Source organism: Muntiacus reevesi, chromosome 12, assembly GCF_963930625.1.
Source record: "Muntiacus reevesi chromosome 12, mMunRee1.1, whole genome shotgun sequence".
Classification (NCBI taxonomy): domain Eukaryota; kingdom Metazoa; phylum Chordata; class Mammalia; order Artiodactyla; family Cervidae; genus Muntiacus; species Muntiacus reevesi.
In genome coordinates, this window is record NC_089260.1 from 40,917,422 (window position 1) to 40,934,057 (window position 16,636).

The 16,636-nt window shown below is 35.4% G+C and overlaps 1 protein-coding gene across 1 annotated transcript in view; it reads right to left on the minus strand.

Annotated features, from left to right (window-relative positions):
* Positions 1-16,636, minus strand: part of CRISPLD1 (cysteine rich secretory protein LCCL domain containing 1) — a 51,421-nt gene that overhangs the window by 11,456 nt on the left and 23,329 nt on the right. The window contains exons 3-12 of the mRNA XM_065902699.1: positions 9,486-9,604; positions 9,003-9,135; positions 7,730-7,845; positions 6,850-6,950; positions 4,983-5,123; positions 4,750-4,810; positions 4,575-4,641; positions 4,266-4,396; positions 2,072-2,115; positions 1,904-1,976 (exon numbers count right to left, since the gene is read on the minus strand). Coding sequence (XP_065758771.1) covers positions 1,904-1,976; positions 2,072-2,115; positions 4,266-4,396; positions 4,575-4,641; positions 4,750-4,810; positions 4,983-5,123; positions 6,850-6,950; positions 7,730-7,845; positions 9,003-9,135; positions 9,486-9,604 — 986 coding nt within the window. The remainder of the gene's footprint in view (positions 1-1,903; positions 1,977-2,071; positions 2,116-4,265; positions 4,397-4,574; positions 4,642-4,749; positions 4,811-4,982; positions 5,124-6,849; positions 6,951-7,729; positions 7,846-9,002; positions 9,136-9,485; positions 9,605-16,636) is intronic.

The following is a 16,636-nucleotide window of genomic DNA, read 5'->3' on the forward strand; positions in this document are numbered from 1 at the left end:
TGAAGTACCATGATCACTGTGACTCTGGACTCTATCATCTGACTCACTGCAATAAGCTCTCCTATGCTCTCTCTGCTTTCAATCTCGCCCCCTCCAATCTACTTTCCCCACACACTTATACTGAAGAATATAAAAGTCCAATCATATCATTTCTCTGCTCCAAATATTCTAGTGGCTTTCCATCTGATTCAGAATAAATGACAAGATCCTTACAATGACCTGAATATTGTCTTCCCATTTCCTCTCTGACATTATATCCTACCCCTCTTCCACTTTCTCACCCAGCTCCAGTCACACTGGCCTAATGGTTATTCTTCAAACATATGGAATAATCTTATCTTCTGAGTCATTGTGCTTATCTTTCTCTCTGTATGGAATGTTCTTTCTCCAGATATCCTACTCACTTACTGATACCTTACCTTATTCTTTCAAAGTTTCCAAAAGGTTTTTGATTTAAACATAGAGTTCAATCATCAGTGTTCAGTCAGTTACATGACATTAAAAAAAAATCCACTTCCAAAATTAAGAAACTGTCAAGTGGCACTTTTTAAAATTGATTGTCTCTTCAAAATCCATTCACACACACACACACACACACTCATAAACTAAAAGAAAATCAGAGCTAAGACTGGAAAAAAAAAACATAATTCATTCTACATAGTAAATCAGACTCTCAACAAAATGCATGCATGTGTGCTCAGTCATGTCTCTTTGCGACCCCATGGACTAAGGCCTGTTAGGCTCCTCTGTCCATGGGATTCTCCAGGCAAGAACACTATAGTGGGCTGCCATGCACTCCTCCAGGGCTCAGCAAAATGATCCTATGAAAATCATTATTTGATGAAAGTATCAATTATTTTCTTAAAAGTATTATAAAAAATATTTCAATTGCAACTATCTTTACCAATTGAAGCAGGTCTTCTACAAGGCAGTTTTTAAGAAATGGCTACAATTCTTATTTAAATTTCATGTTCCTAAAGTCTGTATAACTCCAGAGTGCATATACTTCCTGGAGCATCTAAACCAGAGCCATTTAAATATAAGTAATATGTGAATCTGAGTTTTTATAACTTTGAATTAAAGGGTTGATTTTAATAAAAGATGCCTTCTGTTGGAAGAAGGGTATCCCCACTGACAACAAAACTGTTTTTGTATCTGAGAACTGTTGGGCATTCCCTGCCCACCGTACAGTGGCAAAACCACCTGCTCTGCCCTTAGGACCAGGCTGTGCTGGCTCCGCCTTGACCATACTTAGCACTCGGTTTGTGGAAGACCAAGTCAAACACAGTTCAAACTGAGTTCGTTTCTACTTAGGTAAGTTCAGTTCAAAGGAAGAATATATGAGCTTTTTGCTTGTTTGTGTTCCAATCTCTGGTTTTAACACTTTGTTATTATATACACTTGCGAGAATGTAGACGGTGATCTAGTATTTCTTTCCTTTGACTACAACTTGCATTAAGCTTGAATAAAAATGCTGACACATTTCAACAGTACCTCTTTTTACATCTAATCTTAAGGAAAGATGTTTGGCCCTGATGTGATCTGGATCTGTGAAAGAGTCATGCAATGACCTGACAAGTGACTGATGTGTGTAACATGTCACTCACTGGGTGGCCAAGCCTCCGTAAAGCTGTCGGAATGAATATATGGGTCTTTTTTTTCCAAAGTGAAAATAAATATTTTTCATAGAGACAAAAACAAAAAATTTTAAAAACGTACGTTTTTTGGAGAAAGGACACTAAGAATGCCTGGAGTGCATGCAGTGTGTGGTGCCTACTGCTGGCAGTTCAAGACCAAACTCCCTTGAGTCCTAGAGACACGAGGATCTCAGGCAAAAGCAGTTATCTCAGGTAAAAGTCCCCCATTCACTGGTTAAAAATGAAGAAAATTTAAAACACAGTACCTCGGGCAATGCGAAGCAGGCTTATGGAAAGGACAGAGCTGTTCCACAGTTGTTTCACAAGTGACAGCCTGAACTGAAGTATTCAAACACAAAACAATAAGTGAATCCTTTAGAAATGATAACATGCAACAGAGTGATAAGAAAATAAGATGAAAAAACAGTGCTAACCTGTTACTTTAGAGACTGTGAAGGAATTGGCAGACTGATATTTGCTGAAGATAAAAATATAAAAATTTCAATCATCAACATCTTACATGCACTGACATCAACATAAATTCTTACATTTTTAAGTCCGTAGAATTTGATTTCATCTTAAACATTTTTATTTAAATATCTAGACATGGAGTAGTATAAGAATTAATCATCTATTTTATGCCAAACCTATATGACCTTCAAGTATGAACCAAGTTGATACGATTCTTGATATCAGAGAATGACCTGTTTTCATTATCAATCTCAAAAAGTTATAGGTAACAGCAAGAAATAATACACATTTGTATCTATATATTTGTTTCTTATTACAATTAAAATTCTCAATATACTCATGCTTTGTCATCACAGAACCAATTTATTCTTTCAAAACAGTCAGTACAAGGCACTGTAAAAAGACTGCTAAAAATAAGTACCTTAAAGGAACGTGCATTATTCATTTTTTGTTCCCTCTAGTACTCCTTATATGCATTATAAAAGCAGGAATAAAAAAAAAGGTATACCATTATATATGAAATTTTTAATTGGTTTATCTATACCAGTTTTCAGAAAAACATCTATTGCAAAAGATAAGGTTTATTTATGATAGTACTTTAATTTGACACACTCTGCAAGTTTCAAGAGAGTTTCTAAAATAAATAAAAACTAACTTAAGAGAAAAAAGTAAATAATAAAATAAATGTTGTCTTTTTTGTTATTTTTTGTATCTTTTAGTAATAGGATAAATGTTCTTTAATGCAACACCCAGTGTTTGCCTTCCTAAAGTGAATACTTAACACTGATTACTTATTGAAGGTAATTAATAAATATCTGCTGGATGAGTAAGTTAATAAATGTTTCTATAAAACTTTTACTTACGAGCATAATTGCTAATGCCTGAAAAACACACATCAAGCCTTTGAACAAAACTGTATATATATACCACATCATTCTACCAGTGTTTAAGGATCTTTAATATAAAAAAATTCTTTCTAATCATTGTGAATTCCCTACTGTGGAGTTTTTTGCAATTGTATAGTTACAAAGGAAGGGCAACTATGTCATATTTCCTAAGAAAAGGCATCCCAATATGAGATTCAATAATGTTTATTATTTTACACAGGAGAAAGAGCAACTACAAAGCCTACATTTCAAAAGCCTACATTTTTCCATTTTCTACAGAGACTATATGAAAATATTTTGTTTTAGAATAATATATTTACTATGTTTAATGTGACAAACATTTCAAAAGTTAATCAATGCTTCTGTTGTTGGTTAGTCATTCAATCATGTCCAACTCTTTGTGACCCCATGGCCTATAGTGCCAGCCACGTTCCTCTGTCCCTGGGATTTCCTAGGCAAGTACTGGAGTGGGTTGTCTCCAGGGGACCTTCCCGACCCAAGGATGGAACCCATGTCTCTACTGGGAGGCAGATTCTATATCACTGAGCCACCAGGGAAGTCACCAGGGAATTAATTCTTTTATGTTGGGTCAAATTACATTTTAAGGAGGAGAAGAAAGGTGACACGATACATTACATATTTAGAGACTTTTCAAAATGCTTTTTTATCTAGTACTTAATTTATCTTATTGACAAAGTTAGTGTTGCATAAAATAAATAATTGTCTTTAAACAAGAAAGGAAGAATATGCGAATCAATTAGCCTTCCCGGGCATTTTCTATCACAGGTGAAAAATGTACTATTTCACAATGGGAAAAACTATAAATTTGTACATTCTTAATGACATGAAATTTAAAATTTAGAGTTTTAGCATTATCTGTATAAGGTGGCTCAATGGTAAAGAATCCGCTTGCAATGCAGGAGACACAGATTCAATCCCTGGGTCAGGATGAGCCCCTCGAAAAGGCAAGGGCAACCCATTCCAGTACTGCCTGGAGAATTCCATGGACAGAGGAGTCTGGTGGGTTACAGTCCATAGAGTCTGCAAAGAGTCAGACATGACTGAAGCAACTTACTTAGCATGTATAAGCAAAAGGGTTCAACTGAATTTAGAGACTTTTCCTTTTTCTTGCCCATGGATATTATGTAGCTGAAATAACCCTTTCTATCTTCTCTTTATTAATTAAATTCTTCTGTGCTTTGTTCTAAAAGAATGCAACTCATTGTTGCAACTTAAAACCTCTGGTTCAAAAGATTATTCAGGTACTTACCCAATTGTTTGTACACCATTTCTGTTGGATTTGATGAAATAATGTTTCCTTCCTTGTCTAGTGATATCCACCCAACCACCATCATTGTCTATTATCCCATAATGAATTGCAGCCCTACAGATACTGGATTGCTGGGAGAAGAGAGAGAAAAGAATGTGAAAATAAGAATTCTGCATGGGATACCACTCATTACTATTTATGGATTTAAACAGTGCTGAGAAAAATATCTATAAATATATAAACTATTTTTTTCCATTAAAAACCAAATATTATTTGAAAGGAATCTATCCTCAAATTTATAACACTTACCATTTCATAATGTACACTGCCAATAACTTTAGCTTTACTATCCAAACAGCCAGCAGGGCATTCATATCTAAATGAAAGAAATGGGAAACAAAATTTAGCCTCTCTGAATGTCTGTATAAAATGAAAGTATTTTTGTATCTTGTCAATTAATTTTGAGTGCAATCATAAATATTACCTATTGCAGGTTGTTCCTTTGCACTGATCTCTTAATCTTACTTCACAAGAAACAATTTGAGCTAAAATTTAAAAGATAATAATAATTTAGTTGATGTACAGCTGCTCTAATTCATCCATACAGTCTAATGCCAAGTTTTTGCCACTCTAAAAATGTTCAAGATTAATAAAATACAGTTGAATATGTCAGCAATATAAACTTTAAAATTTTTGTAAATAATGCAGAGGTCTTACACATTTGCTGTGTGCTTATGACTTCGTTTCTGTTACTATCATCTGCTACTGTCCGGATGTGGGTATCATGGACTTGTGACTGCTGCCGTTCAATTTCATTTGTTTCTTCTTCTTGAGGAGGATAATAACTATCTGATCCTTCTGTTAGAGAAAATGGATTTAAGAAACATGAGTTCATCTTAAATGTGCACAAATTATCAATAACAATTCACCTTTATATGCCTGTTTAACACTTAATACTACTAGAAAAATCCATACTATATATTGGCACATGTTTTGGCTTACAGTAGTGACCTTACATACTGCATTGGAGTAAATAAAGCAGGTGCATAAACTTTTGAGCCCTTGATTCATTTATGCTACCATTTGGCTAACATCAAATGGAATCATTTCTAAGCTTTCCTTATATTTTAAAGTGAAATCAGTGATTCGCTTTCATAATGACACCAGGAAATCTATACAGTGATCTAAATGAAATTGAGGCTTAGTGACTTTTCATTTCTTTTCTCAAATGAAACCATATTTTCAGGAGAATAACACTTAAAATTTTCAAAAGAATCATATTTAAAATTCTCCTGAAAGGAAATTCAGCCTAAGAAGAATCAACATTCGCTTGTTATTTACCACAGTATCAGTTTCCATGGAAAGGTTTCTATTGTAGAAGGAAATTCAATGTGCAGAAGCAAATTCAATGTGCAGAAATTTAAATGTAACAATGGAAAATATGCAAACATTGAATTTAATATGTTTTTCCAGGCTGGCTTATATCAAGGGCTTGATGGGCACATTTTGAAAATGTGGTTATTTTCATGTATGTCCAAGAATTCAGAACCTAAAAAAAGGAAGCATGAATTCAGAGGAAAGTCAGCTTTAGAAACACTGTGGTCACTGACAATAGAGCAAGCAGGTTGGAGGTTTGGGGACAGAACAGATGGAAAACAGACTTGTGCACAAAGAAAAATGTTTTCAGGAATTAAAAATGGCTCACGTAACAGAGTGAAATATATGGTTACTTCTTGTCTAGTCATTATACCTAATGAGCTCTCAATCATTAAGGGAAAAAGCTCTCTCTCTGAGTACTGAAAAGCGGCTTCACTTACACATATTTTCTAATACACTTGGTCTGCATTATATCTTCATTTAGTCATCATTAAGAATAAAGTAGTACAAGAGAGTAAAAATGTTCACTTGGATGCCCAATAAGAGGATGATTTTCACAAAGTTTTGTCAGCTAAGTTTTATCTTCATGCTACAAATAAGACACCATGTGCATTTACTTTATATTTACTTCTGAGGATATCCAATGTATGCGAGACAGCACTTTTTACAACAGTTTTATAATACTATTTTATGTGTATATATATATGCACATATATTGTTATTTTGGCATGAGAAATTATATACTCTGCAGTAACAAGCAGAGAATTAGTATAATCCATTGGGTATGGTTCAATATGAGTCATGGATAGGTATTTAGGCAAAAATTTTTAAAGCACTTAAAATAAATTGTGTTAAATTGCTAAATTCTTCCAAAAAAATGACATTCATGGAAGTAATTCTAGCCAACACTATATCAAGATGGTTTCTAAGACTGTAAATATACTTATCACTCTGTGATAATTTCAAAGTAGAAGTGGTCATCTGAAGCAATCATGCAACTTTCCTTTAAATACAAATTAGTGTAATAGACTTATTAATGTTATAAATATTCTTAAAATATTTTAAATGATTTCTTCAGAATATTTGAAATAGAGTTCTGAAAACTTTTCATGTAATAACCAAATGTGCTTTTTGGCTTTTTAAACACAAATTAATGTGGAAGTTGGATTAAAGTATAAATCAAACCAAATGTTACAACAGCACATACCTTTGTAGCACAGATTTTCTCTACAGACTCCTCCAAAACTTGGTGGGCAAGCAGAACAGGGCCGGCCATGTTTGTAGGGGGCATGGCCCCACCAGTTTCCCCTTAAAAAGATAATTCACTCCATTAAGTGGTAGTTTATATTTCCTATTTTTGAGAAATCTTTATACTGTTTTCCACAGTGGCTGCACTAATTTACATTCCCAGCACCAGTGTACAAGGGTCCTCTTTTCTCTATATCCTCACCAACATTTATTATTTGTATTCTTTTTAATAATAGTATTACTGACAAATGTGAAGTGACATCTCATTGTTACTAACTTTAAACATACATTGCTATCCCATTCTTTTGAAAATATTCTAAATAATGTGCTATATATACTGTTAAGAATTACAAAACCAAACTTCTGCAAAACACTAACCTCCACTATGGGATATTCATCTACATTCCATTTGTCCTAATAAAAAGAGATTTTTGACTTACATTTGACTGAAGTTTAGTTGTGTAATATTTTCAATGTAATTATCTGAAGGGTCTTTACATAGGTGAAAATACATTTGTTAGTCTATTGTTTCCCATCTCTAATAAAACCAAATTATTAAATATTTAAACAATACAATAGTGCAATAAATAAAACTGAAGACCTAAAAATATGACTCTTATCTTTACAAAGATCATATTTTCAATTTTCACATTCCTTTTAAGCACCAAGTTTATGCATCAGGTAACCATAATTGTTGCCATATTAAGTAAAGTGAGTTAAAACAGTGCACTTTACTTCATAACACGCATTGAAAATGAGAAAAAAAAGCCAAAAACATAAAGTTATATCTACATTGTTAAGAAATATTTACATATAAAAGCAGTGTTTCGTCTACTCACTTTGGGGAATAATTGCACACCAGGTAAACAGCTTTGGGCCATATTTGCCCCCAGATGTTCATGTTATGGCACAAATTAATGGCACAGCCTATTCTGCTGCTTGTGGCCCACACCACCTACATTAGAGGGGAAATGAAGGCTCAGAGAAAGCAGGTTGAGATGAAATAAGACAACAACATGTACAGAAGTGAACTCGAGAACCAGCTGTTACCATTCAAAATGAAACGAGGCAATGTCCAAAAGGATATTTTTCTAGAGATTTTGGGAAGTCCTTAATTTAACTTAAAAAAAGAGAGAGAGAGATACATAATAACTCTGAAAGGGAAAGTGTTAGGTGCTCAGTCGTGCCCGACTCTTTGCGACCCCGTGGATTGCAGCCCACCAGGCTCCTCTGTCCATGGGGATTCTCCTCAAGAATATTGGAGTGGGTAGCCATTCCCTTCTCCAATTTTCATATATAAGACATAAAAATCTTATTTATTACTAAATAATTCAAAAGTTACACACCTTCTCAAGCCTAAATGGCATACTAATTTTTTTTATGAAGAAACCTACCTAACAAAGGAATAGAGATTCTCATCTTAAAACAGAAAGTACTGGAGCAAAAGTTTAGGTGTTCAAATTTCTCACATTTTAATGTGTCACTGCCTATTAGGGAACTTCCTGCTGATCTTAATCTTGGACATAAAAAAAAAAAATCTTGGACATGCTAAGGTATACAGAAGCATTTGTCTGCTTTATATTCAGTAATAATTGGTCATTGAAAGTCTAGAAACTCAGATCTGTGGTGAGTTTTATCTAGTCAAATCTGCCATTAATTGGTTGATTTAGTAGTTTAGGACATATCCAATGGGAATACTGAGAATTTTTGTAAAAAGATAAATGCTGCATGCATCAAATATACTGAATGTCATGGTAAATAAAACCACATTTTATTTTTGAAAAATAAAAAATAATGACATCTGAATACAAAGATGGTAAATTTCCTCCCATCTGCATTTATTGGGGCCATTTTAAAATATTTTAAATGTAAAATCACTGAAATAATATTTTTAAGGAAATGTCTATACATTTCTCTGATTATTATTGCGTATAAAAATTTATAAGCCTATTCTACATGCATCTATATATTTGTAACAGCCATACTAAATGATATAAGGAAAACAAATGTTCAGTACTCTATAAGTTCTCCTACAAAAAACAAACAAACAAACAAAACTTTGTTAGTTTACACAAATTCAGAGGAATAAAGTATAATATACCCCAGACTTACCTGTGTATAATGAGTACATACAGGACCAGAACATCTGAATGGACAATACGGATTACATTCATGTTCATATGGGTAGCTAAAGTCTCTTACTTCATCATACCATGCTTGCACATGAAATGTTGGGGGCCTGTATCTTTTTCAAAGAAAATAACCACAAAGATCAAGTAAGGTCGGAGAAAATGTAAAACTAAATATTGCTGAAAGCACTGATAAAATTTGGTAGAGAGGCAGTTCTGTGGAATTTATTAATATTAAACACTTTTGCACATTACATCACTAATATATCAATTACTTGAAACAAAAACATGTCTAGGATACTGCTGATCATTCTGCTATAATATTTATATTTTCTTATTTGTCTTGGTGTGACCGCTTGTTTTTCTTATAGGCACTAAGCCTTTGAAAACTTACAATGATTAATTAGTAAGTATTTCATTTCAAACTCTTCTGTTTTCAGAAACAAAAAGTTATATTTTAAGCTACCTTCCCCAATGGGCTCCCAAATTCTGTCCAATTGACGGAAGCAGGCTTGCAGGTCCATGTTCCCACAAACAAGTCTCAGCCCAGGATTCTGCAGACCTCTCCAGTTCTACATCCCATGTCTACGATTGAAAACAAAAACAAAATACAGACATGAAAAGATAATGTATATATAGAGTTCAGACATTTCCTTAGAATATACAGTTAGCTACATTTTCTTCTTTCTGACTTCTTTGCAAAGTCAGCATCTTAATCTGGGTTCTCTCCATCTCTCACATAGATTTTTGCACTAGCCTCCTAATGAATCTCCTTTCATCCATCCCACATCTTTCCAATCTGCTCTGTAAGTGTTAAGAATTGCCTAAGTGGACACAAATACACTTAAGTGATTCCTCTGTCTAATCACATTGAACAAATTCCTGGACACATAAAGTCCAAATCCTCGCTCGCAATATTCCTTGTCATAAAACCTGTTATTCCTTGCTTTTGCTAGCACTATTTCCTCTGCAGAACACATCCTTGTCCCAATTATGTGTCAGACAGATCCTTACTCTTTTCACGATCCAACTTTATATAATACATTCTTGACACAATTTCATTTCTCTTAAATGTAAGCCATTTCCTCCTTTGGACTCTAAAGCTTTGTTACGCTCTTCGCCATATGGCGCTAGTGGTAAACAACCCGTCCGCCAACATAGGAGACTTAAGAGACATGGGTTCAATCCAGGGTCGGGAAGATCCCCTGGAGAAGGGAATGGCAACCTACTCCAGTATTCCTGCCTGGAGAATCCCATGGACAGTAGAACCTGGTGGGCTACAGTCCACGGGGTCGCAAAGAGTCGGACACAACCGAAGAGACTTAGCACCGCCCTGAGATGCTAGCATCCTTCTGTATGTCTCTGTCCCGGGACTGTGAGCTGCTTGGGGACAGTTATTTAACTCATGTTTGTAACTTCAGCTTATTATCTATCTCTGTCATATGGGCAAGGCGGTCAGTAAATGTTTGCTGAATAAATGAATGGTTAATGAATCTGAAGTCCATAAAATAGAAATGTATTGTTGTACGCAAAAAATTCAACAAGAGTGACTAATTCACACTTTAAAAACACTTGATAAAGAAACATTTACAATTACAAAATCATTACCAAAATAATTTCATATGTCCCGAGTTTAATATTCTGTTTGTTAATTTGAAAATCAGGCAGTATAGTGAATGGGGTGGTAAAAACAAAGAATTTTCCAATACTGCGTTCAATACTGGCACAATTACAGAATTCTGGGCATGTTAGGAGGATAGAAAATAGGCCTGGAACTAGAAAATGAGGACACAACCTAAGGTGAAAGCAGTGGAACTGGAGAAAAGCAGACAGACTGAAATAATGTTTAGGAATTTAAATTCCTAGAAGTTGATGGATGACTAAAGGCAGGCAGTGAGGGAAAGGAAAAAAAAAAAAATGGTGAAGACTGATGAGATTACCAAACTGTGAGAAAGAAAAACAGAAAGAGAAATAGATTGTTGTAATAGAAGTGCATGTATGTCTCTGCACTTCAATGCATATTTCAAGGCTGATGGGTGAGGTGTCTGTGATACACACAGTATATACATGTCAAGTGGAGAGTGGAGATAGATGACTGGGGTTCTGAGGAAAGAAATATACTCCAAAGACATGAATCTTCAAGCTATTCACTCAGAGATGAATTACTTCAGGAAGATGAGACAGAATGAGAAAAAAATGTTATGAAAACTCGGGTTATCAAAATTGAAGAGGAAAAAAATGTTTAAGCAAAATGAACAAGGAAAAGTGGAATCAGAAAGGCTAAGGGAAAACTGAAAGAGGATTAAATTATAAAAGGCACAAGACAAGGGATTCCAAGAGTAGAGAGTATGCAATTAAGCTTAAATGTTACAGAAAAGTCAAAGATGATGAGGTCCGCTCGGTACTAATTCATTATTAAGAGAAATCTGAGGGACTTCCCTGCTGGTTCGGTGTTTAAGAATCCACCTTGCAATGCAGAGGAGATGGGTCTGATCCTTGGCCAGGGAGCTAAGAACTCACATCAAAGTGTTAGTCGTTCAGTCGTGTCGCACTCCTTGCAACTCCATGGACTGTAGCCTGCCAGGCTCCTCCGTCCTTGGAATTCTCCTGGCAAGAATACTGGAGTGGATTGCTATTCCCTTTTCCAGGCAATCTTCCCCACCCAGTGATTGAACCCGAGTCTCCTGCATTGCAGGGAGATTTTTTACATTCTGAGCCACCAGGAAAGTCCTTTTAAAGGATGGAAGAAACCTAATCATGATTATAGGTCAAAAGGACAAGATACTAGAAAACAGAACAAAAGAAAAAAAAAGTATGTGTGAAGAAGGGAAGTTTCTTCATTCTATGTATAGTCTCCATATAATCTTACAACAAACATTCTTGCTAATTCAACTGTGGATCTGAAATACATAAAATCATGCTTTCGAAGCCAGAAAAAAAAAAGTATACAAAATTGGGATAATACTACATCTTTATTATCTACCAAAAACACACAAAAAAGTATATTTACATGCCACTAAAAAATTAACAGCACAAAAACATCTGGATTTCATAAAAACTTGAATTTCACTTTGAGTTAATATCTAATGTTCAAGATGACTGGTTTTGTGGTATAGACATCAGAAACATATGCTATCAGTAAGTATCAGGTAAACACTTTTGCCAAATGTGAACATGCTATTAATGAAATTCATTACTTAAATTAGACTTAATTTTATAATTACATATTATGTAAGATGCAAAGGCATAATTCAAATTTCTGTCATTATTTACCCAAACAAATTAGGTAAGAAACAAAGAATTTGGCTGAAGTCCCCAAAAATGAGCAAGGTGCTGAATTCCTTTTGTATCCAGATGGTCAGAGAGACAGTCATCTCTCAAAAGCAAGCTTACTTCTAGGTAGAATTCCCTGGTAAGTAGGTTGTCCTTAAGAGACAAACAAATTTTTGCCTTCAATCTTGAAAATCAGGTTCTTGCATAATATTTTAGTCATATTCATGGCTCAGCGGTAAAGAATCCAGCTGCCAATGCAGAGACTCCAGGTCTCTGGGTCAGGAAGACCCCCCTGGAGGAGGAAATGGCAACCCACTCAGGTATTCTTGCCTGGAAAATCCCTTGGACAGAGAAGCCTGGTGGACTACAGTCCCCATGGTTGCAAAAGAAGCCAGCACGACTTAGCACCTAAACACCACCACAGTGAAAATATATTTATTCATAGGTTTCTAATCTAGCAACAAAGCAACCTCACAACGAGCAGCCAGCCACCAGAAGGAAAACACAAACATTCCTAGATGGGGAAGAGAAAAAAAAAAAGGGCTTGAAATCATTGGAATGGTTTTAAAACACTCTTCCAATGAAGGGTGGAGTTGAATTCCCTCCCCTTTCCTTCAAGTTGAGTTAGATGGTGGCTCCCTTCTAACAAACAGAACAGCACTGTGAGATTTCCCCAGCTAGGTTAGGAAATAAAGCCTCTATCTGATTCTTTCTCTTTTAAGACACACATCTTAAAAGACCTGAGTCAACAAATTAGGATTTCAGCTACCCAGAAGAGGTAGCTAAAAAAATAAGATGGAGAAGACCACACAGAAATAGAGAGATGCAAGAGGAGTGCCTGGTGTTTGTGTTTTCCTAGCCCAGACATGAGACTTGTAAGTTTGCCTGTCCAGGTCACTATAAACAAGAGACCCAGAAGAAGAACCACCCAGCTAAGGGAGTTCTTAAGGCTCTTATTCAAGGTCAATTTACTCTTGTGTTACACACAATTCTACAACCTTAGACGTCAGTTTTTCCTACAAAATTGATGGATTCTTTCTAGAGAAGATACACAACTATTTCCAAGTTCACAAATATGTTGTATATCCAAAGTTTGTTTATGTATCTGTTGTGTAGAAACTGGAATAAAATCTACAACATATCATTCAAATGCTTCAGGCTATGTTTTCTTATTTGTAAAATATGTCAGCTGAGATAGAAGATAACTCAGGTTCCTTTAAGGACTAAAATTCAATTGTTGACTATATATTATGGACAAGTTGTTTTTACAGCATGACTTCTCTTCTATTTAATCCATTAAAAATGGGGGTGGGGGACATCCTTGGTGGTCCAGTAGTAAGATACCACCTTCCAGTGCAGGGGGTGTGGATTTGATCCCTGGTTGGGAAACTAAGACCCCACATGATGCAGGGTGTGGCCAAAATTAAAAATGAATAAAACTATTTAAAAAATAATAAAATGGGGAATGGAGCATATCAAATTAACTATGATAAAGCTAAAACAGGGACTTACATTATTTTAATGCAAGAACTGAGGCAAAGAGCATGCAGCTAAAATTTACTATCAATATTTAATAAATATTAGTGACAATTTTGAAAGTAATCAATTGAAGAATCTAATCAAGCACTGCTATTTAGGATAAGTTCAATAATATGAATCAAGAACATTCTTTAAAAAAAAAAAAATCACTGAAAATATAGCTGTCCTGGAAGAAATACTATCATATAACACGACAACGCACGGAATATATATTTTTATGCTACAACATAATATTTCAGGTTTGAAGACAGGCAATAATTCATACCCATCCCATTTAAATGCAGGTTACTCTCTATACATTTCTATTTAAATTCAGGATTGTAAATTAAATCAAGATGGCCTAACCAGCTTCATTTTTTCTTTCTGAACTATTCACCCAGGACTAATTTAAAGCCAAGCCACACTTAAAATTACCATTTCTTTATAAAACGGGTACTTGAGGTGTGCAGAAATAAAAACCACTCTATTTTCCAACTACATGAATAAGCTGTTCCTTCTGAGAACATAGTAAAGTCTTCAATTTAAGTTTTATTACTAAAAGAAACATTTAGAATACTACTAACATACTTTGTCTCCGGGGTCATTTTTCAACCAGTTGAACATAGTGGCTCTATCATTTCCCGTGTGTATGTATATGAGAAACCTTAAACTTTGACAAAGGACTTTTAAAAGTAAACCTTGAAATTTAAACTGGTCTTAGCACTAAAAGGGCTTCCTTGGTGGCTCAGATGGTAAAGAATTCGCCGGCAATGTGGGAGACCTGAGTTCAGTCCCTGGGTTGGGAAGATCCCCCGGAGAAGGGAAAGGAAACCCACTCCATGATTCTTGCCTGGAGAATTCCATGGACAGAGCTAGCAGGCTCCAGTCCATGGGGCTGCAAAGAGTCGGATACAACTGAGTGACTTTCACTTCACTTCACTCTAGCACTAAAACAATGTGTTGTAAAATCTGAAAATTATGTAGCTATCTAGACATATATAGAAAATTCCACTGACTGCTCTTTGTGAAATGTGGTGAGCATACACAATTCATACTCCTACCAGAATACCTGTTACGCTGTTATAACAACAGTCAATGACAGCTGCAAATCACTGAGGAGTGTAGTTTTTAATAGAGTTAATATTGCTAGCTTACCAGAGTTTGTATCCCTATACATGAGGCAAAGACAGTCATTAGTAATATAACTCTTTCTCTTTGATACTGAGAATAGCTCCTCTCAAAAAGGATTCAGTTCAGTTCTGTTGCTCAGTTGCGTTGGACTCTTTGCGACCCCATGGACTGCAGCACGCCAGGCTTCCCTGTCCATCACCAACTCCCAGAGTTTGCTCAAACTCATGTTCATTGAGTCGGTGATGGCCATCCAACCATCTCATCCTCTGTCGTCCCCTTCTCCTGCCTTCAATCTTTCCCAGAATTAGGGTCTTTTCCAATGAGTCAATTCTTCGCAACAAGTGGCCAAAGTACTGGAGTTTCAGCTTCAGCATCAGTTCTTCCAATGAACACCCAGGACTAATCTCCTTTAGGATTGACTGGTTTGATCTCTTTGCAGTCCAAGGGACTCTCAAGAGCCTTCTCCAACACCACAGTTCAAAAGCATCAAATCTTCATTGCTCAGCTTTCTTTATATAGTCCAACTCTCACATCCATACATGACTACTGGAAAAATCACAGCTTTGACTAGAAGGACCTTTGTCGACAAAGTAATATGCTATTTAGGTTGGTCACAGTTTTTCTTCGAAGAAAGATTTTCAAATATATTTTCTTTACTGTTGTACATTTATAGCTCTTTCCAGATTTCTTGCTGTTTAGTTGCTAAGCTGTGTCCAACTTTTAGAAGCCCATGAACTGTAGACCACCAGACTCCTCTATCCATGGGATTCTCCAGGCAAAAATACTGGAGTGGGTAGCCATTTCCTTTTTCAGTGGATGTTCACAACCCAGGGATCAAACCAGCATCTCCAGGATTGACATGTAGATTCTCTACCACTTAGCCACCTGGTAAGCCCATTTACATAACCTTAAAATTCTTGTCCTGGAAATCACTGTCTCTTTGCAGTGTCAAAATTATTGCTGCAGTACATTAAATCAGAGTTGAAAGCAATGTTAATTAGTCACTAGGAACCTGCCTGAAGAGAATTTTCTTGTAATTGAGGCTTCAAAATTACTAGTACAAAAACTAAACAGAATAGTAGATCATTTTTCAAATAAAAGTCAAACATTAATTTTAACTTTTTAGTTATTATTAGTACTAAAGATTGTATTAAAGCACATGGAGTAAAGTTTTGTGATATTATCTGCTTGATTTCTGTACTTAAACTCTTCATACATAAATCCTCAAAGATTAGTGGGAGGCTGAGGAAACCAGAATCGAAAGAGACACATGTACCCTAACGTTCATCGCAGCACTGTTACAATAGCTAAGACATGGAAGCAACCTAGATGTCCATTGGCAGATGAATGGATAAGAAAGTTGTGGTACATATATACAATGGAATATTACTTAGCTATTAAGAACACATTTGAATCAGTCCTAATGAAGTGGATGAAACTGGAGCCTATTATACAGAGTGAAGTAAGTCAGAAAGAAAAACACCAATACAGGATATTAACTTATATATATATGTAATTTAGAAAGATGGTAATGATGACCCTATATGCGAAACAGCAAAAGAGATACAGATGTAAAGAACAGACTTTTGGACTCTGTGGGAGAAGCCGAGGGGGGGATGATTTGAGAGAAGAGCATTGAAACATATATTACCATATGTGAAATAGATCACCAGTCCAAGGTTGATGTGTGAAACA